Source organism: Grus americana, chromosome 5 (assembly GCF_028858705.1).
Source record: "Grus americana isolate bGruAme1 chromosome 5, bGruAme1.mat, whole genome shotgun sequence".
Lineage (NCBI taxonomy): Eukaryota > Metazoa > Chordata > Aves > Gruiformes > Gruidae > Grus > Grus americana.
The window spans coordinates 26,958,195-26,980,350 of record NC_072856.1 but is presented as its reverse complement, the minus strand read 5'-3'; the positions used below and the strand labels follow the sequence as shown (position 1 = coordinate 26,980,350).

Genomic DNA, 22,156 nt, shown 5'->3' with positions numbered 1-22,156 from the left:
GGTCTCCCACAGCATGCGTGTTTCTGTCCCGCTGCCCAGAAGCTCGCACAGGGGAGATGTAAAATGTCTCGCTGACTGTACGAGATGCGAACTGTGAAGGACTGCTCGCAAGGACTTTGTTCCGCTGGGGTAGGACGTGCCTCTCGGGGGCTCGCCGAGGCACCGAGGGCGCCGGCGGTGGAGCCCGGCCCAGTCCCCGTCAGCCGGTGCTGTCGGGGCGGGGAAATGCCCGGGGTCCGGGCCGGGCTGGCGAGCCCCGCTTCCGCCTCGCCGGCCGGGCGCGGAGCCGCCCAGTGCCGCGGGGGGACGACGGCAGGAAGCGGGCCCGGCGCCCGCCCCCCCGCGGCGGCGGCCGGAAGCGCGCGAGGCGGCGGGTACTCGCCGGGGCGGCGACGCTGGTGCCGAGGAGGCCGGGACCGACGTGGCCGGCCGGGGGAGGCGGGGCTGAGGGGCCGCCGGGCGGGGCAGGCCCGCGCCGAGCCGCGGCTGGATGGCAGCGGCGGCCCGGAGCTCGGCGGCGGCGCACGGTAACTACGGCTGGCGGGCCGGGAGCGGCGCAGCCGGGGGCGGGGGGTCGCCGGGCTATCCCCACTCCGCCGTTGCGGTGCCGAGGGGGGACGGTGGGGGCCGGGTGCGGTCGCGCAGCTGAGCTCCGGGCGGCGGCGGTGGCGGCGGCGGGACGGGCTGAGTGGGAGCGGTGGCGGGTAGCGCTGCCCGCAGCGGAGCCCAGTCGGGCACCGGCGGGCCCAGCCCGGCCTGGCCGAGCGCGGGGCAAGTTTGGGAAAGACGTAGGGGGCAGCGCCTGGCCGGGCCGCTGCTGCCGGGAGCTGTGTCTCGGCCCGGTGAGACCGCGGGCTGCGCGCCGCCCGCTCCCAGGGTCCCGGCTCTCCCCGAGCTCCCAGGACCGGCGTCCCCCCGGTCCAGCTCGCCTTTGCTGCAGCTTGCCGGGCGAGCGGCACCGTGTGCTGCCGCTGCGGGCGTGCCCGGGGCTGGGAGCTCAGTCCCCGCGGGACGAAGCGGAGAAAGTTTTGGAAGTCGCTCCTCCGACAGACGATGCCGCGGGAAAGTCTCGGCGCCGGGGGGTGCCCCACTCCCTGCCTCCCCCGCGGGACGCGTGGCGCGGGGAGATGTCCCGGCTCTCCTTCGTGGGCTAGCTGGGGTCTGCGCGGTCACAGTGGCACATGGACTCGGGGGGGGGTGGGGAGCAACTAATGTACTGGTCTAGTAAGATGCGTGAACAGGGTTAATTATTGCCCCCCCCCGGCAAATGTGTCTCACTCTGCATTGGTCAGCATTGCTCTAATGGAAAAGCCGCGCTGTCTGTCCCATCAGACGCTGTCCGCCGTGATGTGATGTTACAAACAATGACAAGAGCGGGGCCGCCGCGTTAATCGCCTGCAGATAAGAGCTGTGCCGGAGCCTGGCTCAGCCTGGGCGAGGGCTGCGGCACCGGGGGGCGGGCGGGGGCTTGGGTGTCTGCCCGGCTTCTGCCTCGGGCTGCTACGGTGCGTGGGCTGGGAGGAGAGAAATCCCACCTTGCCCTGAGGGGGTGAACACCGTTGCCCGATCCGCAAACTTTCCTCTTTCATCCTGGGTAGGATGGGAAAGGACTCGCTGTCTCCCAAACTACCGTAGTGTTTAATCAGTGTTTTAACTGCCTTCCTTGCCAGCTCTTAGGTTTGCCCGGGGCCTGTAATCTGTTATGATCTGCGATACCCCATTGTTCTTAATCCTGTGCATCTCCAGCTTTTAGCTGCGCATTTGCAGAAGTGCGAGTCTCCGTGCGAAGTGTTTTTTTTGTGAGGGGGATGGGGGAAAGGGGAAGGGTCCCAGCGGAGCAAGACATTCCCTAAAGAGGGGCAGTGATTGAGAGGGAAGGGTGTACTGGGGGGGGCGGGGGGGGGGCGGAACGGGGACTGGAGACCTTTTGTGCCTCTGCCGAGGTCAGGGCTTCCAGGAGGAATTCAAAGCTCTCCACGGGGCTAATGGAAGGAGGCAGCTTGTGAAGAATTTTTTGGCTGAAAATTATGCTTCCTCCCTGGAAAATAACTTTTTTCCATTCCATGCAGTACTCTTTTGCAATTGTAAGACTAGGCAACCGGCTTCCAGGGAAAACACTTGTTAAAAAACATTTTCTTTTTGATTTTTTTTTCTCCTAACAACATCTAAAATGTCATTGTGTGGCAATGAGCAATTGTGCTGAGACAGAGATGAAGCTGTGCGGTCTGAAAAGGCAGAGTGTCTAGGAGGGGAGGAGGCGAGTTGCTGCAGGAATCGTTGTCGTGTCAATATTTTATTTTCTCTTTTTCCAATGGGTTTTTGCCTTGGTATTTGAAGTTTTGTCCGTGTTTTCTCAGGCACTGCCTGCTACAGAGGTGCTCAGTGAGCGCTGGGAGGGGGGGAGGCCCTGGGAGCCTCCTGGGAGGAGGGCAGGAGCTCTTCTCCTGGCTTGGTGTGCAGCTTCCCCCTGCCCCGGCTCAGGGGTGTGTAAATGGCAAATTCTCATTCTTTTTTTCTTCCTGAACTGGGAAGACCTCATGGTTATTCCAGTCCTGAGGCTGTTGCAGAAGGAGCTGAGCAGACCTGACTGCTGAATGCTCGGCTCAGAGACCTGCATGGGACATGTGGTTCTCTGGAAAGTGCTGCCAGTGGTAATGATGACCAGGTTGTGATCCGGCATGGCTGGGAGCTATGACCATTGTCAAACTGACAAATGAATGATGCACTGGCTATTTCTCTCCCATGCATGTTCTTAAATAGGTCATATTCCCTTCTTGAGAAAAACACATCTCTATAAACCTGGTTATGCCTCTGCCTCATAGTGACCACAGACTTCTCTAGAAATTCCTCAAGATCTTCTCTAGCTGGGTTCCTAAAACAGATGCTGTTGTCTAAAATTAGGGGTAGGTAAAGACTTCTACCCTCTGCAACTGTAGTGGCAGGGTATTATTTTGTCTTGAGCTTTTTTTTTTTCCTTAGGGCTACATCTTGCCTGCTCCTTTTCTTCCTCTTAAATATTTGTCTTAGGAGCAGCCAGTTTGAATTTAGAGACTTTACAAATATTAAGTAAACAATGTCTCACGAGGAGCGTGTACTAATGCGATAGAGAAGCAAAGGGGCTATAGAGATAAAAAGTGCATTTTTTTTAGAGCAAGTTGTTACAATATGTGAGGAAGAAGCAAATGCTGGGACTATGATTTAAATAATTAGCTGGGCACAAAGATCAGTTCAGGTGTGTCCTGGATGATGCACCAAGTTCCTCGTAGATGTTTTATAAGCATCAGGAATTTATTGCATGAGATATGGGGATGTTCTTGAGCCACAAGGTACTGAAGTCAGGCAGCACAGGTGTGAAGAAATGCACTGTTTTTCCCTTGTGTAAGAAGACAGACCTGTGGGCCACAGGTCAGTTGACCGATACAAATGTGAGTTAGGGGAATCAGTTTTCTACCCCTTTATGCCCATTTGTTGTCCGCCACCATCCCTTTTTGGTGGAACCTGGTCCCTTTTGCTGCTGGAAGAAGGACATGAAGCCAGGTATGCAGCCTGTTTTCAGAGCCCTGGACGTGCCCTTTGTTCTGTGTGCTACTGCCTCTCTCCAGGATTTTGGTGACTTAGTCTCAAAGACCCTTTCAGGTGTCCCGTGGGGCAGATGTGGGCTGTGAGTGTGGAGAATGAGATGGAAGAAATGGACCTGTTGGTCAGACACAGTGATTACTTTTCCAGACTGACTCTTAAAAGCTGTGATGACAACATTGCAGAAGAGGCCAGTTTGTGCCGCTTCCTGTCATTGCCGAGCTGCAGAGAGCAATCTTTTTGCTGTGTGTGTTTGTTGCCTCTTCATAGGCGTATGGTGGTTGTATAAATCCTGATTTTTTTTTTTCTCTGTTCCTTGCAAAGAAGCTGTTCTCAGTCATTTTCTAGGTCTAATCCTGTCATAAGGGAAGAGGACATCCGTCAGGCTCTCTCTGGGGTCAGAAGGGGTGCTCATCTTTTTTTAAAGCAGGAAATTCTCTAACTGCAGGTTGTTATCCAGCAGCTCGTAAGCAGAGAGAAGGCTGTGGCTGGTACAATCTGCCTGAAGAGTCCTGTCACCTCCCTGTGCAGGTGCCTCTGTGGCTGATGGTTCATTTCAAGAACTTCCTATCTTTTTGTGTTTTTTTAATTTTTTTTTTTCAAGGAGAAATTTGGGGGATTCTGTAGCATAGTTTTACCATAGTTGTGTATGTCTGTTTGCATAGCTGTTGGGGGAGTCTGAATCCCAGTGAGGGGAGCCAGAGGGCCTGGCAGCATCCTAGGTAGGTTTGAGTGGTGGAGCTGTGCAGAGGGCTGCATCTCTGGCCCATCAGGCTCTCCTCCAAGCATCAGCCCAGCACCTCTTCGCTTCAGGGCTTGAGTTGAATTGGTGCACAGAGTGCTGTGAGAGACGAAAATGTCCTTTGCTGCCACCCCCCCAGCCCTATTGTTTTGAAGTGGTTGTGCCAATAGTGATTTACAGCTGAACACCTGCCCCTTTTGTAGAGTTCTACCAGTAGAACAAGGATCTCACCAGCTTAAATCGAATTACATGTGAAGGACTTCAAGAAGGGATCTAGTCATTGCAATGAAATAACATCTGCATCAGGTGTTTATTTGTTTTCTCAAAAGAAAAAAAAACAACCAACCAACCAGTGCTGGAGATTCTGCATCACAGATAACCTGTTTCAGTATGTCACCACTTAAGCGCTATGTAAATTTGTTTCTTCATATCCAGACTGAATCTTGTTTACCATTTGAGCTGATGCTACAATGTGGAAGAAGAGTTGAGCACTTCCCCCTTTCTTGTGACTTTTAATGTATGCTGAGTGCTCTGTTCCCTTCAGTGTTATCTTTTTAAGACTAAACACACCCAGGTCCTTCAGTTATTTTTTCCAGGTCACGCTTTCTACAGTCTAAATCTTTATTTCCACTGCCATGTCTGATTTTTGCATCTGTTTTATAAAGAAGAGCATGTGAAGTTGGGTGCAGTCTGTTGGCTCAAGTCACATGTGTGTGGAGTGGAATGGAATCACTGCTTCTGTGTCACACCGATGATGTAGCTACTAATATGTCCCAGGATATCATTTGCCTACTTTGTAGCAATATAAACCTGATGGCTTGGAATTAATTTCCTAATCAATGTAATGCGTGTATGTGGTGGTACATCAGAGTTACTGTTTTGTCATGTCCATTTTTTTCTTTTTTCCCTTTAGTATACTGTTTTGTACTGATCTTTACAGAGATTAGTTTGATAGTGTGCTATAGGTAGGTCCAGGCAGGGTTCCTGCAGCCAGATCAAAGCACTGCAGTAAGATGACAAAATCCTACGCTGGTTTGAACTTGTTATGTTGAGGGATTTTTTTTTTCTTGTCAAAAGAAGTGATGGGTTTTGTATGGGTCAGTAGAGTTTACACTTGATCAGGCATTATGCGGCCACAAAAAATTTCAGTGGTTTTTGCACAGCTAGCCAAGCCAGTGTCTTCATTGGTTCCTTCTTGCATCTTCCCTGCTCCTGATGTCCGTGGTCACTGTGCTTGGAGCTCAGTGTTCTCCTTCGTGGCAGCTGTGGGACATTGTCCTTTAATCTTCTTTTTGATTGCTCACTGCAGCTGGGCCTTCCTCCTGCTGTGATTTAGTTCAGGGACTGATGTTGGAAAAGGGCCAAGCTGTTAGCTAGTTTGTTCTGACCCCGCTCACTCCTGGAGTCAGGTGGGAGCGTGGGGAGGGAATGCTTCATCAGGCAGGGGGGGACAAGAGGCAACGCAGACCTTTTCAGCTGCAGTGAGCCCTTAGATTGGTTCCAACACCCTGAATTTTGTCTTGATAATTTCAGGCCGCTTTCTGTGTGGCTGTTACTTAATGCTTTGCTATCTTTATCGCTTTCTTATAGGTAACTACAAACTGATCATTTAACTTGATCAAGAATCTTTCAGAAGATTGAAGTTACTGGTCTGTAACTTAAGTCTTCTCCCACCTTTTTTTTTCCTTTATAAAAAGGTAGGTGAGGCATGATGCTTCTCCAGCCTTCTGTGGCCTTCCTATATTCTTGTAAATTTTCAAAGATGGTCACTAATGCTTCAGAAATTATGTTGACTAGTTTCTTACATGCTTTCAGGTGAACGCCATTATTCCGTCTCAGTCCACAGATGTTTGTTAAGCCGTTCTTTTCTAACCTGCTCTTTTCTCCTATTCCAAATTAATTTTGCTTGTCACGTTTCACTTTTTCTCCTGGAGGCTGCAGGTGTATTTCTACTTCAGCCTTTGCATCATTTGCTTTCCTTTCCTGTTTGCCAATGAGAGGGTAATTGCCTGCCTTTTCCTCTTCTAATATGCCCGCTTCTCTCCAGTTTGCTTGTAACTGAAGAGTTCTTAGTAACAGCTGTGCTGATCTTGACTAAGAGACCATCTAACCCACCATCTTTCTAGGAAAGAAGAAAAATAGGACAAATATATATGATATTTTTCCAACTACTCTTCCAGCCTCCAGCTCCTTTCAGATATCAATAGAATTGTCTTTCTAGTACTTGTCCTGTCTTTTGTTGTAAAATTTTCCATCATTTTTGGAGAAGTACTACCACACAAGTTACCTGCTGATGAAGAATCACATTTGTTTGTTTTGTTTTGAAGCTGACCCTCACTGGCTTCATGTGATGGCTGTTAGCACTTATGTCTGAAGAGATGGTGAATAATCTACCCCTGTTCACCATCTTTACACCACTCATGATTTTACAGCCCTCTGTTATGTTGCCTATCTTGCATCCTAATTTGTTACATGGATGCTGTTCCATGGCAAAGAGAAGACTTATCTGGGTAGCATCTCTGGTCAACACCTTTCTCTGAAGCCTCGGGACACTGAAGGGCAAGGACAAGGGTACTTGGTGTCCTTGTCCAGTGTACCTGAGGGGAGATGCTGAAAGCGAGACTCTTTCACAAGACATCTCGTGTGCAGTTTCATATACCTGATGATAAACAGCCTTTCTGTCCTTTACTGCTGTATTGAAATCAGGAAGAGTTTCAGATGTTCCTTATGGGGATGCATTCCTGTGCTAAGATGCTGAGGGAGGGGATGGTGGGGGGGTATCTTGGGCATGGTCTCAGAACTGCTCTCCCCTGCTCTTTTCAGAGATTGGCCAGCCCAGCTGAGACCACTTAGCGATGACAAAACAAAAGCTTCTGCTTGATGGGACACTCTCCTTGTTTCTGATCGTGGCCTGTGAAGCTCAGCAGCTCCTGAGGAGTCATGTTGCTGCTAGTTCTGGTCCTCTGTGTGAGAAGGAGGCAGAGTCCTGGGGAAGCCTTTTCAGCAGCGAGCGGCTGGATGCCTGGATCTGTTCCCTCATCGGTTCGTTCATGGTGGGGCTGAGTGGGGTCTTCCCCTTGCTGGTGATCCCGTTTGAGACGGGAGCTGCTCTGCGGTCAGAAGGTAAGCCTGCTACCTGCATTAGCCTTTCTGAAGCCAGAAGTCCTGGGTTGTGTCTGAATGGCATAGTGATGAACAGGACCTTGTCACAGAAATACTGTCCTCTAAAATAGACAGCCCATTTCTGGTGCTTTAGTCTGTGCCTGCCAATTTGATAGGGAGTCCCTGGACAAATGCAAGCCCTGGATGGAGCTTGTACAAAAGAGCATTGTTTGTTTTGCACCCTGCTTGGTCCAGGACCCTCCCACATACTGCCGAGCCAAGTGGTGCAAGGGCTTTTTCTTGCACTCCAGCTATTTATTTAGTGCTCTCTCCTTTGAAAGCTTGCTTTGCAGATGCTTCTGATTTAGGTCTCTTTGTGCAAAATCTCAGATGGAGATGTTTTGGCTTCTGGTTGAGTTGTGATCAGTTTTTGTTTCTTTTTTAGCTGGATCACACCGTTTGAAGCAGTTGTTGAGTTTTGCAATTGGTGGACTACTGGGGAATGTGTTTCTGCACCTGCTTCCCGAAGCCTGGGCCTACACATGCAGTGCAACAACAGGTATGAAAACCTTATGTGCAAGCAATCAATGCTATGACTACTGATACATTTTTGAGTCTATTCCATCTTGAAAACACAAGACCAGCCAGGCTGGGTCAGCCCAAAAACTGGTCTAGGCTGGTATGCTCTTTCAAACAATGTGTAAAAGCAAATGCTTAGGGAAGGATACAAGAACAATAAAAACACATGTTATGCTTCATCTTTGTACTCTGTAGCCCTCCAGAGATTTTGAGATTGGAGGCTTCCTGAGTTGGCCACGGTTTCTTTATGTTTAGTAACTTGCAATGCATTTCTTGTCTATCAACTCTTCCTATCTTGCCTTAGACTCCTGTAAATCTTTGTTGATTTTCCTTTGTCCTTTCTGTAAGGAAAGGGAATGCTTCTTTAACCTGATGGGAAGTTATGAATGTGTGTGTGGTCTGGTATGTGAACATGTGCACCATCTCAGGTGGGGATTCTGCCCCATCAGATGGTCTATAAATCTGTCCCTATAACAGGGTTACTCCTAGAGCCTCTTTCTTGGGACTAACCAGGGCCCCTCTGCTGGGTACTTCGATCTATGGGAGCCCAAATGTGTTGCCCTCTCAATCTTTCCTCAAGGAGAAGTCACGGAAAATTGTCCACAGATCCATGAGTAAGATGGAGGAGAGGTCAGGGGGAGAAGAAAGAAATGCCAGTGACAGAAACCTGTGTTCACCAGCAAATGAAACACTGTTTGGGTTGGGATAGAGCTTGTGTTATCCTTGTATCTCCTTTATGCCTCAGATAGCCAGGGTTGTTGAAACCTGTAGTGATTGTATCTCTGCTTCAGCAAACTGATAGCATGGAAGGCAAGTGCTGCTGCATTCCACCTGTTGAGAAACCAAGAAATCATTTACCCGCTGAAAATGTGAGAGAGGGAAAAGGATGCCCTGGATTTCCCAGACTTCTTTGCACCTATGTCCTGGGATTTCAAATCTGCTGGGCCTTTGGGCCTTGTCTTCCTCATGGCTCTAGCATTGCCAGCAGAACCTGCTGTCCTTTTTTTCCCCCCTTTCCACAGTGGTTCCCAAATGACCCTGTCTTCCTGCTCTAGCTTGTTTGCTTCTGCCAGACTGTCCTGGAGCATAAAGGTTTCCTTGACCCATGTAAGCCCCAGTACAGTGTCATTCTGTTCTTCCATTGCAATGCAATCTCTATTTCTGCAGCCAGGCTGAATGGATTATTATCTCACAAGCTTGGCTGTAATTGAAAAGAAGGTATATAGCTTTGGGCTTAATAACCTGCCCAGGTGTGGCAGAAAGGGGAAAATGAGTCTGTGGCTCCACTAATGTCAGATTTCAGGTCAGGGCTTGCTGCTCAGTAGATACAGCTGCAGGATTTTTGTTGATGTAATTTTCACTTGCCTCTGGAGCTCTGGGAAATTCCCAGTCTTGTCAGGAAATATTCTGGGTTGCACTGTTGAAGCAAAAGGGGTGGGGGCTCTCGCTCTGAGTGTCCTGAGATGAGAACATCTGTTAGATCAAGAATGAGCAAGTTAAACTAATTTTCTTTGAGATATGTTTGGTCCTTATTCCTCACAGGAGGTGTTTCCATTGTCATTTCTTGTTTTTTTTTTGTCTTGGAACTGCTGGTTAAACTGTTTGGGGAAAGGTGGGTTCACATATGGGGAAACACTTTGTACTTGATAGTGACATGAAGATTTCTCTTTTTCCTCAGGAGAAGGGCAGAGCTTTCAGCAGCAAAAGCTTCTGGGTCTCTGGGTGATCATTGGTTTCCTGACCTTCCTGGTGCTAGAGAAGATCTTCCTAGAGAAAGAAGAGGAGTGCCCTGGTGTGGTAAGTTAGCAGCCAGAGGGGAGGGAGTGCTGTGATGTTTGGAGCACTGTACTAAACACGTCATCTGCCCTATCTGACAGGCTCAGCAAATGATCCTGGAGCTGTGAGTAGCTTGGCAATGCCCTTTGGGAGCTTTTTGCCACTTCTTTGACACTGGGCCCTAGAAGAAGGTGTTTCATCTCCGGGCTTTTGTTTTGTGGTTTTAGCTGAGATTTCTCACCTCTGGGCTGGTTTTGTTCTTGATGTGGTATGTGTAAAAGATTGCTCCCCTTTTAGGGGGACTGGGAGCTGGAGCACTCTGCAGATGAGACTTTTGCTCAAGTAAGCTTTGAGGGATGACAGCTTGCTGACGCACGTTCCACTGAGCCATGACTCACTCCCTTTCTGGGTCCTCAGGACAAAGACCAGCCTTCTCTGGAAGGTGTTCTCTCTTCTTGGGCATGGCCTGTACCAGATGATTTTTCGGGTAACTTTGTATGGTAGACGGGGGTTTATGGTTGGCCAGGTAATACTAAGTAATGGTTCAGAGGAGAGTCACCCAGCTGCAAAGGGGCAAAATAGACAGAGGTACCAGAAGGTAATTCCAAAATAGTGGAGAGCAGCTAGTCCTCAGACATCTGCATAATGCCTAGCAGCAGCTCCTATAGACTGTTCAGTCCTTGCCGTGTCATGACTTTTGAGAGGTGAAACCGCAGGTCAGGCACTGCATAAGAGCAATTAGGTGTTACTTTGACTCAGCATGAGACTTTAAAGTCTGAAAGGAACTTAATCTCATTTACAGAGAGACTGAACTCTGAGATGAACATTGTGTTGTCTGGAAGCTGACAATCCCAGCTATAGAATAATTCTCTAGACTTAGTTATTCTGATGCACTAGGGAGAGCAAGACTTTTTCCCCCCATCCCCTGCCCAGATGGAGTCGTATTTCTCTGGGCAGCAGCTGCCAGCAGGACAGGCTCAGTCCCTCGTCTTTCCGGTGGAACCTGGCTCATGCCAAGAGGGCATGACTCCAATTCCTCCTCTTTCTTTCTACTTTCCTTCTCTTGGTGATTGGGGAAGTCTTTGTTCTTGTTGTCTCACAGTGCAGATGTCACAATGCTCTCTGAAATCTGTTTCTTTTCGGGTAGTTGTTGCTATTAAGCTGGGGTACCAAAGCTGCTGATTTATATTGTAAGAACAAAAGGATTAAGGGTGAAGATTGGATTTCTGACCATGATTCATGCTTATTCATCACTGTCAAAAAGGCAGTGACAAGTTGTTTTCCCCTAATTTAGGGCTGTGATTCCAAAGTACCAGCTGGAAAGATTCCCAATGGAAGTGGCTACCCCCTGCTGAAGATGGCAGGCCAATCCCAAAGAGCAGGAACAGATTCAACTCAGTGTAATGGCTCCTCTCTCCGGTCTTGTCCAACAAACAACAGAATCAAGGTAAGAGACCCACAAACTGACCATCTTCTGTTTTCAGGGCACATATTTTAAAATTCAGTCAGGAGGATGAGTTGTCTGTGGAAAGAACTGTGCTTGAGTGAGTTGTTTGCTCTGTCAAAGTGCCTGTCTAGGTCACAGCAGGGAGCAAATAGTGGACTTGGAGAAAATCTGCACTGCAGCTCATGCAGAAGAGGCAAAGTCATTATTGTGAAGGCATAAGTCTGAAGATGTGTGTTTTGGCTGAATCCCGAGACCAAACTACAGTACTTTCACCTTTTGTCATTCTATCTTATAGTGATTATATCTTTATTTGCTTAAATTTTTGTGCTGTGATTTCTCTTTTCTCTAGTGCTTGCATTGTACTAATTGTGAGCAGCACGTTTCCTTTTAAGGCACCTTTTGGAAGCGTTTTGACAGTTGAAGCTATCCACTGTAAAACTTAAGTTCAGTTTCTCAGATTAGCAGTTTGCTCCCAAAAGGGGCTTCTTGTCCACTTCTGCCTCCAGACCTGTATTTCTCATCACTTCCTTTGCACTGGACATCATCTGACCCCACAGTGAGCCTATTCAGGGAGCTAAACAGGCAAAGAATTTGGGGGGGGTGTTTATTTGTTCCCCCCTCAGATTTATTTCTCAACTTCTTGCATCAGCTTGGCATGTAGACAGGCAGTCTGTAGTGCTGGGATAAGGAAGATCAGCAAGCGCTTAGGATTGGAGGTGGAGGAGGGAGAAGGAGTACTGTATCATTGGGCAGTGGCTAACCTTTAGATTGACTTTGGTTTCAGTTTTATGTTACTATCTTTGCACTGCAGAAGCCCTTGTCTGGGTGAACATTACAAGCAAGAGAGTAGACGACTGCTTTGGTGAAGGAGGACCTATAATTTGAGTTTAAAAGCCTATAAAAATGTGCAAGATTGTAGGAGAGTGAGTATGAACAGAAAGTGTGATTGCATGAACTAGTCCAAACCTGGATATGTGGTCAGTCAGAGGCTCTTCAGTCTTTCTATTTATTTTAAATCTGTTTTGCTGTGACTTTATAGCTCTTACTACACAACGTGAAAAATATGCTGAGGTCACTGGGTATTTTTGATATCTGTTGCATTCGTGTAATCTGTACAAAACACTGCACAAACTGCAAGGTGCCGTATTGATGTTTCTAGAGGTAATAGTGGTGAAGAAACCAATATTACTAGATTATAAAACATTGTGCCATTATTTTGGAAAGGTTTATATAAGGAGCTACAGACTTAGAGGATGGTTAGTCTACCACTGATTTCAAGTAGAAATGAGACATTGATGGGGGACACAATTGCTCAGGGCCTCGTTCTAATGTAAAAAATAATAATGTAATAAATGCTAATTGGTATGATCTTATGGCAGATAAATTCTTGTCAACCATTTTTTCCCTGCCATTTGGTCATGAGATTGTTTGATAAAGGTAATGACACTGGCAAATGTATATAAAACATAACTTTCTCCCACATTCTAATGAAACTAGTGCTGCATGAAATCAACTTTGCTAATGTTAGCTTTATTAAAAATCAGTTATTGTATATTATCAACAGGGACTGGATTAATCAGCCCCCCTTAAATCTGTTCACTGGTGGTTTATGATTTTTCTGAGTGATTATTTATAAAAACAGTGTGTCATCACATTTGCAGATATTACTATATTACTTAAATGGCACATTGTGACTGCATGAGGTCTGTGATACTGGTTAAACTGAGTAACTTCATCAAAACAGCTGAATTTTTAACATGTTTCAATGCATGCAAATATTAAGGAATAGAATAAGAAAGAATGCAGATCATATTTACAAGATAGGGACAGTTTCTAGGAAGTCAGTGCCTTGGAAAAAAGTGTGATAATCACAGTAGGAAATTGTTTGAACATGTTTTTCCATTATGATGCTACAGCCAGGAGGATGAGTGAGTAGGAAATAGTACGTAAGCGAAGAGGCAAGTGTTCCTCTTTCTGTATAGCAGTAATGAAACAGCTATCTGATTTTTTTCCAGTAGTGTTCTTCACAATATCCAAAATGCTACTGGTAATTTGTAAAGGGGTCAGGAAAGAGCCGAAATAATTATTTTTAGGTTTGCAGTATGTTATACAAAGTGGTTTTCTTTAGTCTTTAGCTCTGTGGATGTGACGGATCAGGAGTGACTTAAAGTATACAAATCCCCATTTTAAGAGGCGTGACTGAATTTGAATTGTTAAAGCTATACCAAACAGTAGCAGACTAGAAATCAAAGACAACTCTGTAAGTGACGGTAACTTGCCAGTGGACCAACTTATCTTAGAGGCATAGTAGATTCTTTGTGGGCTTTAAGCTGTGAGTTAAGATGCTTTCTGCAAAGTACACTATAGCATAAGAAACAATGGGTTTTGTGCAGAAACTCAATGAGATTTTCCGTTGTGTTACGTAGAAGTTCAGACAACTATGGAGAGCCCTTCTAGCTTTAAAATCCTAACACGTCTGTTCAGTCTTATATGCTGTTGTCAATATGCATGAAATAGAAACTAATGAGTTAATGCGTGTGGTTTTAACTTTCTCCTTCCGAACATATAATCTGAACATTTTAATAGTCTTTCTGGTGGGGAAATTATCAAAACTACCAAGATGTTCCTGTGTTGTTAGCCTGTTTCCTTAGGCAACAATATAAGCAGTCATTCCATCTGTCTGTCCATCTGTTCTGCCCTTCATTTTCAATAACTTTTGAACCCGTAATTAATTTTACTTGAGTTCAAGAGAGGATAGAAGTCTTGGGGATAATCAGATTTCTGCAAGTTCCATAAAAATCAGCATGGCAGTAGAGGAGGAACGCAAACTAATGCCCTATTGAAAAACTGGCAGAACTGAGATGCTGCATGCTGCTTTGCAGGTCCGCCTGGTTGGCAGATCAGCAGGTAAGTCTCAGTCCACTGCCCCTACCTGGTGGGGAAGTGGCTGTCGTGCAGTGCAGGGTGGGGAAGGGACATGCAGGGAAACAGTGTTGCTGGAAGTGAGCAAAATAGGTGCTCGCAAAGAAAAGAGAGAAAGCTGTAGCAAGCCAGACTTCTTTGATTCTACTATTCACTCAGTAACCTCCTTTTTTTTCAGAGAACAAAAAGAGAAAGATACTATTAAAGTCACCTTTCGGGGCTGAATGAGCTGTAATCTGTCGTCCTTTGTCCACTTGTATTATAACTCCTGCTCCTTAGCTGCTGCTGTAATAATTTGTCCTAGCTTGAAAACTGCAGGTGGGAGGCTTCCTTTGCACCCAAACATAGATCAGTTCTGTCCTGCATTGCAGTCTTTATTTCCTCAACAAGTTAAAACATTGTAGAGTACTTTTGCCTTGCTTATTCTTTCTTTTTTCCCTGTGGCACATGGGATCCTTGCTGATTTGTAGAAGTATGTTTTATTGCACAGTGACATTAATTCTGAAGCATGAACGTAAACACTTCGTCTGGCTGTGCTCTTTATGAGCAACGAGAACATCCTATTAGGAATTCGCAGAATGTAAATGTCAGAGGCTCACAACTGTCAAATCAACCCAATTTATTTCTGAGCACTTGAAGGCTTTGCTGCTTTCAGTGACAGCTTTTGCCCAAGCCACTGACAAGAAAAAGTCATAATGTTTTAATCATGAAGTCTATTTTTTCCTTAGACAGTGGTATGGGAAAGCATTTTTGTGTAAAACTTAGTGAATAATTATTATTAGCCTGTGGGGAAAACGCAATCACATAAAATCCCAACATGAAAAGGAGAAATTTTTAGACAGTCATATTTTACTGAAAATGAAGAATGAGAAGTAATACAGCTGTGTTCATGGGTCTGCTGCATGCATTCCTTTGTCTTCCCCTTCGTACAAAAACATGCAGGGAACTACTTCTGTATCCATTGTGGAGATGTTACTTAGATTATTACTTAAACATGATCTGTAGTTAGGTTTAGCTTAATTCTTTATTTTCATGTTTAATCATCAATGCACTTCGAAAAGGTTAGAGTCTATAAAGATGTCCTGAGATTGTGCAGTACAAGTGCCCTGCAGAATGGTGGTGCTTTGAAGAGAGAGACTTGACAGAAAGCCCCACCTGAGCTGTGACATACAGATGGCAGGAAGGAAGGATGCCCCAAGCAGAGTTTGATAGAAACACGGAAGAGCAGAAGACCAAAAAAGGCTCATGAAATGCACCAGCACTTGTGTTTTTCCAGCTGAGCTTTGGTACCTGATGCTATGGTGAAGGAAGAGGTTAATGCCTCACAGGTTCTAGACACTTTCTCCACTCATTGGATGCTTTAGCTGAGTTCTTGCAGTCTAGAGACAGCCTGATGTATTGGCTAACATCTGTTTTGATGATGATTTAAACTGCAGTGCCGTATAGTGAACTGCAGTATCTCAGGACCCACACACAGTAGTTTTTGTTAAATCTGATGGAAAAAACCCAAAAACCTGTGAGCAGACCCTCGTAAATCACTTTAGGTCAAATACTTAGAATTTGTCTGGAGATGACCATAGGTAGCGTGATAGGGACAACTAACATGCAGGTGGACTTGTGAGGAAGGAAGCTGCTTTATGCTTATAATTTTAAGGAATGTGCTTATATGCAAATGCATATACATGCTATCCAGCCTTCTAGTAGGTGTTTTTTTGGTGACTGTCATCACTATCTTCTCTTTTTATTCTTTGTTAAGGGAAACAAACCCACAAGCACAAGCTTTTTTAGTACAATGTTTGAAGAGTTCTTTAGTTATAAAAAGCAATTTCAGCAGCATTTGTTCTGTTGCATTGTTCTTGCCAGCTTTTGAAGAGGAGATATTTAACAGTTGGATATTAAGGTACGTGACTAGAAAACAAGGTCAGGTCATATTTGAATCCAGTCACCTGTGTGAATTACTCAGTGTTACCTAAAATTTGTTCGATTTAGAATCAGATATATTCTTGCATTTTGACTTTCTTCTTTTTCCTTTCTCTTTTTCTGTTTCTAGAGCTCTTTGTCATTTGCAGAAGATGATTATCCTAATCTCGGACAATACTTGCCTGCCCTAAAATTTAGTTTACTCTAAAACTGAAGATAACATTTAATTTGTACTTCAGCACTGACATAGTTCAAGATCTTCACCAGAAGTGCCATGCCCTGACCTTTCCCATCTGATCATGACTATAACCTGTGTCTAAGCCGTGTGCTTTCTTTTATCTTGTTATGTCTCTTCCTTTATCAGGGGATCTTCCTTCTCTTTGCAGATTAGTGGATACCTCAATCTGCTGGCCAACACCATTGATAACTTTACACACGGCCTGGCAGTAGCAGCCAGCTTCCTGGTTAGCAGAAAGGTAAGGTTTCTGTCCGCCAGCTCTGTACTGAACTGGAGAGGCTTGTTCTCAAGTGTGATGCACCATGCAAAAAACTTAGATAGATAGGAGTTCCCTCCTATTTTCTGGAAGTTTCTGTGAAAAAGATTACAGTAAAAAGCAACGCTATCCTGACCCTCTGATGCAGAGCTTCTTCAAACCTGGGACATGTTAGTCATTTGTACTGGCATTAGGGGAAGGGTTAGCTCATCTACCCTTTTGTTGAATAGTTCTAAACTCTGAGTAACAAGTCTTACCTTGACATGCTGATGAAAATCTCATCTCTCAGAGCTGGGGGACTGTTTCCTAATCACTTTCTCTTCTCTGCTACAGGTTGGGTTCCTAACCACAATGGCCATTCTCCTGCATGAAATCCCACATGAGGTGAGAGGTCTTTGTATCCTGCCATCATGAGGGATTACAAGGGTGTTCCATCTACTAAGAGGAAGGCTGGGTCTGGTTAACGTTTTCTTGTCCCTTTGAAAGCTGCTCCCTCTGGGAGACTGGCAACATGGAAAACTAGAAACAGTCTTGAAGCATTGCTGTTGCTACAGATGGCGCTTGTAACTGAGAATGTTCATATTCATTAACTGTCAGGTCTTGGTTTTCTTAGGTTGGAGACTTTGCAATCCTACTTCGGGCTGGCTTTGACCGCTGGAGTGCAGCCAAGATGCAGCTTTCCACAGCTCTGGGGGGGATTCTAGGAGCCTGCTTTGCAATGTGTGCTCAGTCACCAAAAGGAGCAGGTATGGCTCCCTAGGATCTCTGTAGGGGGAGGCCCTATTGTCCCTATGTGTGTATCTTCTTTCCCTTCTCTGTTCTCTCCCATGGCTTTGTCTCAGTAATAACAAAACCTTTCTGTATTTGTGCAGGGGAAACAGTGGCCTGGATCCTCCCTTTCACTTCTGGAGGATTTCTGTATATTGCCTTGGTAAATGTTGTGCCTGATCTCCTGGAGGAAAAGAATCCTTGGTAAGTGCTCCCGTCTGTTTTGCTGCAGCAAATCTTGTTGCCAGGGAGCAGGGATATAACCCTTCTCCATGCCTGTTCTGGGAGCACACAAATGCCAGCTTTCCAAATGGGCAAGGCTGGAATCTAGATGGACTGCTGTGCTAGCTATTATGTTTATGGGACTACAAAGACCCTATAAAACATGAGAATCTTCAACTGGTTCAGTCCCAAAGATTGTGCTAGCACAGGATGTAGCATGACCAGCTAGAGCAGGTTGCCTGGAAACATGTCCAGTAAGGTGACCCATTCCCCAGTCTGTCTTGTCAGCTTCTGGCATGTAGTGATACAGGGACTGTTTGAACCAGGGCCCCATAGAGGTGTGGGTGTGTATCTGATAACCACACGTGAACCTAGCCTTCACGTGCTTCTTTCATCCCTTTTTGACCCTCTCCATTACTTTGGGCTTCTGCAATCTCCCTTTGGCAGCAAGTTTGCATAGTTTGCACTGTGTTAAATGATGCTGCTTATTATTTGTTTGTTAGCCTCTTGCTTATTACTTTTGATTAGATGTTGCTGTGTTGCTGAGTAGAAAATAATAGTTTTCTTCTCTTTATCATTCAGCCTTTCATAGTCTGTCTTGTATCCCACCTTAGTCATCTCTCTTCTACACTGGTATATATCTGTATTATTCTAGATTCTTGCGGTCTAATTAAGGCTGTGGCAGGTCCAAATCCAGCTGTACCACAGTAAAGGCCCTCTCAGATCTGCTGGCAGAGCTGTCCCTGAATGTTCCCTCCTATTTCAGTTGTAATGAGACAGGTAACTTCAGTAGTTTAAATAAGAGGCCTTGGCTCACCTAGTTAATTTTGTCTGAAACAGTTAAGGAACTGCTCAAAAAACAGCTCCACAGTTATATCTGAGGAGGCAGGAACTTCTGGTGGAGAAATGTTAATGACCAGTGGAGCCAGCTTTTGGGTTGGTAAACTCTTGTGCTGGCAGAGCTCTCAGCAGAGTATGCAGAGGTGGTAGGTACATAGGCACTTCAATCCAGCATAAACCTGAGATGGTGCTAAAAGAATGGCAAAATTCATCAGCTTTTTTTTTTTTTTTTCTTTTAATTTTTGTAACCATAGTTGTTAGCTGGATGAGGTTCCTAAAGTATCTGTGAACATGCTGCAGAAGTGCTGGCTCTCTTATGAGAGGAAGGACAGGAATATGTATATACCTGGGTAGCTGCATGACTGAATTGGCTTAAATTGATTTTGAAACCTGAAACAGGGCCTTGCAGCTGAGTGGAACAAATACATGTCAGTTTATAGACAACATCTTTGCTTGGGGTGCTGGGAAAGAGTCTTCTCAGCTGTGTTAATGACTTCATACAGCTGTTGTGTTCTCCTTGTAGATGTGGAAGGGCAAAGAACAAACCATTCGTGAGCCTCTACACTGCTGCCTGTTGAGATTGGTCTATGGCTCCTCCTAATTTTGCTGTTTCTTTCCCAGGAACTCCCTGCAGCAAATTCTGCTCCTGTGTACAGGCATTACAGTCATGGTGCTACTCTCGCTCACAACTGAGTGACCTCTGCGCAGACCTCACAATGCCTCCCAGAGCCACCACAGTGACTCTGAGCTGTTACAAAGCAATAAGGAACACTAATGTTACTTCCTACGTGTGTGTGTGCAGATCTGGCTGCTAGTGTGAGAAGCAGGTGAGAAAGAGGTCTGGGTGTGCAGGACTTCATTCCCTGGCTCTCCTATCCCTGTTCTGCTAAAATCCACACATCAGGGCTTCCGGGTTTTTTTGTTTGTTTTTCTTTTTTTATGGAACAAAAGATACAGTGAGCAGAAATGAACTGAACACCTGCTCCACAGTAAATGGACAATTTTTCATTTGGTTCATTCTGATGGAACTGCACCTCCCAAGCTCTTGTGTGAAAATAACGGAGGCGATTCCTGTAGCTGCTGAAGAGGAAGGACTTCTCCTACCGCTCTAAGGGCTGGAGGCAGAACAGGGATGGCAAAGCAACAATAAACTAACAGCTTTAGCCAGAACTCCCTACCCATGAGAAGTTAACGGTGCTATGAGGTAGAGGGGAAAGAACCCCTTCCAACTTGATTTCTGGCTTTTCATTGACATCACTTGTTCCTAAAGGTAGTATTAGCCTCAGCAGCCCACCTCTTTGGTCTATTTTGTAATTGTTTATCTTGAAATCATGCCAAAAGCTTGAGGCACTTTAGGATAGGTCACTACAATTAAATGGCTCAGCTTGGTGATTACTTGCCTCAGCCCTAACTACTCCAATAGCTAGCACAGCCTAACTGTTTATCTGAAAAACGATCAGTAAATGTGTCTTCTCTTGCCATATTACCAGCTCACCTACATCTGAAAAGAAAGCCATGTAGCTATTGCGACTGAGCTCACTCGTAACAATTAGCTGAATGTGGCTCTGAGCCTGCTCTTGAGACCCAACTCACCCACCATCTGCCCACGCCACGTTTCAGAGCTCTTTTGAGGTGTAGCGTGTTAGCCCTGCCTGGTATGCTACAGCAGCCCTTGACTGTCTGGGCAGTTTGGGCAATAGTTGAATGCTACAGCCTGGTCAGCAGCTGATAACTTCTAGTTAGTTTTTTCTCTGTTCAGCATAGACTATTTAAGAGCATGCTATAGCCAAAAATACAGATGGTAGCCTATTTCTGGGCTTCTTACCTCACAGTGGAGTTAGTCTGTTGGGGATGAATGGAAAAGGAATAATACTGACAGCCCTTACAGGAAGGGGCACAGCAGCAAAGAATGCTGGAGGGAGGGTGAAATGGGAAGGGTGACACTGCTGGTGAGAAGATTTTAAAAGATGGGTCTAGAAAAGCTGTGTGCTAAGTAAGGAGAGAAAGGGATATGAAAGGGTGACAATAAGTCATGCTTAGAGGAGTTTTCTGTTGTGTGATGCTTGGGATAAAATTTTTGGCAATTTGAGACCAATAAAAATAAATGACATTTCTAGTACTTTCCCGCATCTCAGCTCAGGGGGCTGACCAGGCCGTCGTTCCACAGGGATGTTTTGTTGCCAGAGATGTGCACAATTACTAGATCATCCCTTCTGCAGAGCTTATCCTCGCTTTGCTTAAATCTGTTTAAAAACAGGTCTAATTGAACTAGTGGAGTCATTGGACACAAAACAGGTGCCACAATGTGAATTGCACCAACTCAGCTCTGTTTTTAAACAGCTTTTGTAAATCCGTACAGCTCTCCAGTCTGCACAGGAGCCCTTATGAAGAGGGATTGTCCCTTTAGAGGGCAACCTGGGTCAGAGCAACGAGGCAGGTATGCTGCCCAGAGCAGAGGCATTTACTTCCCTAAGAGATTCCTGAACTGTTGACACAGTTCTTTTTTTATGACAGCTCCTGTCCTACTTTTCAGAGAGCACTGGAGAGCTCACGCTTGCAGTTCTCTCTGCCCAGGAACTGCTGTCTAAAATTTTTTTAGCTTTCCTTAACCCAGGCTTACATCAGTAACTAGTTTCTCTGCAACAAGAAGGGAGGCTTAGTGCAATTTTTTAATTTCTTTTTACAAAGTTGCCTTCCTTTGCCAACTACTCCCTCTATCATTCAATTGTCACAAAGTCTGAAGGTAGCATCTGCTTCCTGCTTTCCTGGAAGGAGGATTAATCTGATTAGCCTGCAGGCACTGGGGGAGTATGCTAACCCTCTAGTTCTAGCTTTGAGGTGTCCCCCCTCTTCCCTGCCCAGGTACTGCAGCTAAGCTCTGTAGCAAGCAGGTTTGCACAGAAAGATGTGCCTGCTGTTTCCCAAGATGTCTTTCTCAAAATGAGGCTGGCATTCACGTTGAGGCATTGCCAGGTGAGTACCCATGAGTTGGCGTTGTTGCATCAGCACTGAGCCTTGCCAAGACTGAAACCCACAGTCAGCGTTTTGTGCTCAGTGTTCAGGAATGCAAAGTGGATGACACTGAAGAAAGAATTTCTGAGCTGTTTTTCTTGGCTGCTACCACAGGCCTGGACAGTCTGCGGTTCTTGGGAAGATACCCTGGTAGGAGGTAGCACAGGGCTTGTAGGAGAGAGGAGCTTGTTAGTTTTCCACTACATCAGCCCTGGGGCTGAGGGTGGAGAGCCTTGGGAGGAAATGGAGCATCACTCCACCACGTTTGTCACTTTTGGAAATGCAGAGAGAATCATATTTTCTAGCTCTATTTTTTCAGCTGCTCTTATGCATTTTCCCCCTTCATCTGTATTGGTCTGCTCTGCATGGAGACAATAGAGATGAAATAAATGGTTTTCCACATGGGTTTGTGTTTTGTTTTTTGTTGAAGCTACTACTTTTCTTTGAATTACAGATTCAATTCAAATTTCATTTGAATTACAGAGCAGTATCTCTGGGTTAGTCTAGAGAAGTCTGGGCTCTGTCTTGCCCTCCTTTCTACTCCTCAGACTTTAAAGATTCTAATCCAGTTTCCTGTTTGTGGTACTGTGGGCCAGGAGCGGTGTGGTCTGATCATAATTCTTGGCTGCTAGTCTGTGTTCCCTGAAAAGCATCACCAAGTGAGTTGCTCTTTGAGGGGAGAGCTTGCATGGTAACTTAAACTTGCAAAACTCTCTAGATAGTACTTTGTTGTGATCAGTTGTTTTTTCTTTTAAT

At 45.7% G+C, this 22,156-nt stretch overlaps 1 protein-coding gene across 2 annotated transcripts; it reads left to right on the top strand.

The window, feature by feature from the left end:
* The first annotated feature begins 304 nt into the window (after positions 1-304).
* Positions 305-21,802, top strand: SLC39A13 (solute carrier family 39 member 13). 2 transcript variants are annotated; one of them, XM_054827918.1, is made up of 11 exons: positions 305-527; positions 5,909-6,015; positions 7,142-7,441; positions 7,866-7,979; positions 9,678-9,796; positions 11,070-11,222; positions 16,451-16,540; positions 16,892-16,942; positions 17,172-17,304; positions 17,431-17,530; positions 19,010-21,802. In XM_054827918.1, exons 3-11 carry the CDS (start codon positions 7,174-7,176, stop codon positions 19,083-19,085), a joined length of 1,104 nt encoding a protein of 367 aa, XP_054683893.1. In that variant the 5' UTR covers positions 305-527; positions 5,909-6,015; positions 7,142-7,173; the 3' UTR covers positions 19,086-21,802. The 2 variants fall into 2 exon arrangements, with proteins under 2 accessions (XP_054683893.1, XP_054683892.1); XM_054827917.1 differs by lacking the exon at positions 5,909-6,015 and having other exon boundaries at positions 306-527.
* Positions 21,803-22,156: the final 354 nt, after the last annotated feature.

Coding starts and splice junctions, on each gene's coding strand:
- SLC39A13 (XM_054827918.1), top strand. CDS start 7,174: ATGACAAAACAAAAGCTTCTGCTTGATGGGACACTCTCCTTGTTTCTG. Junction 16,541..16,891: donor GCTTCCTGGTTAGCAGAAAG/GTAAGGTTTCTG, acceptor TCTCTGCTACAG/GTTGGGTTCCTAACCACAAT. Junction 17,531..19,009: donor CTGGAGGAAAAGAATCCTTG/GTAAGTGCTCCC, acceptor TTTCTTTCCCAG/GAACTCCCTGCAGCAAATTC.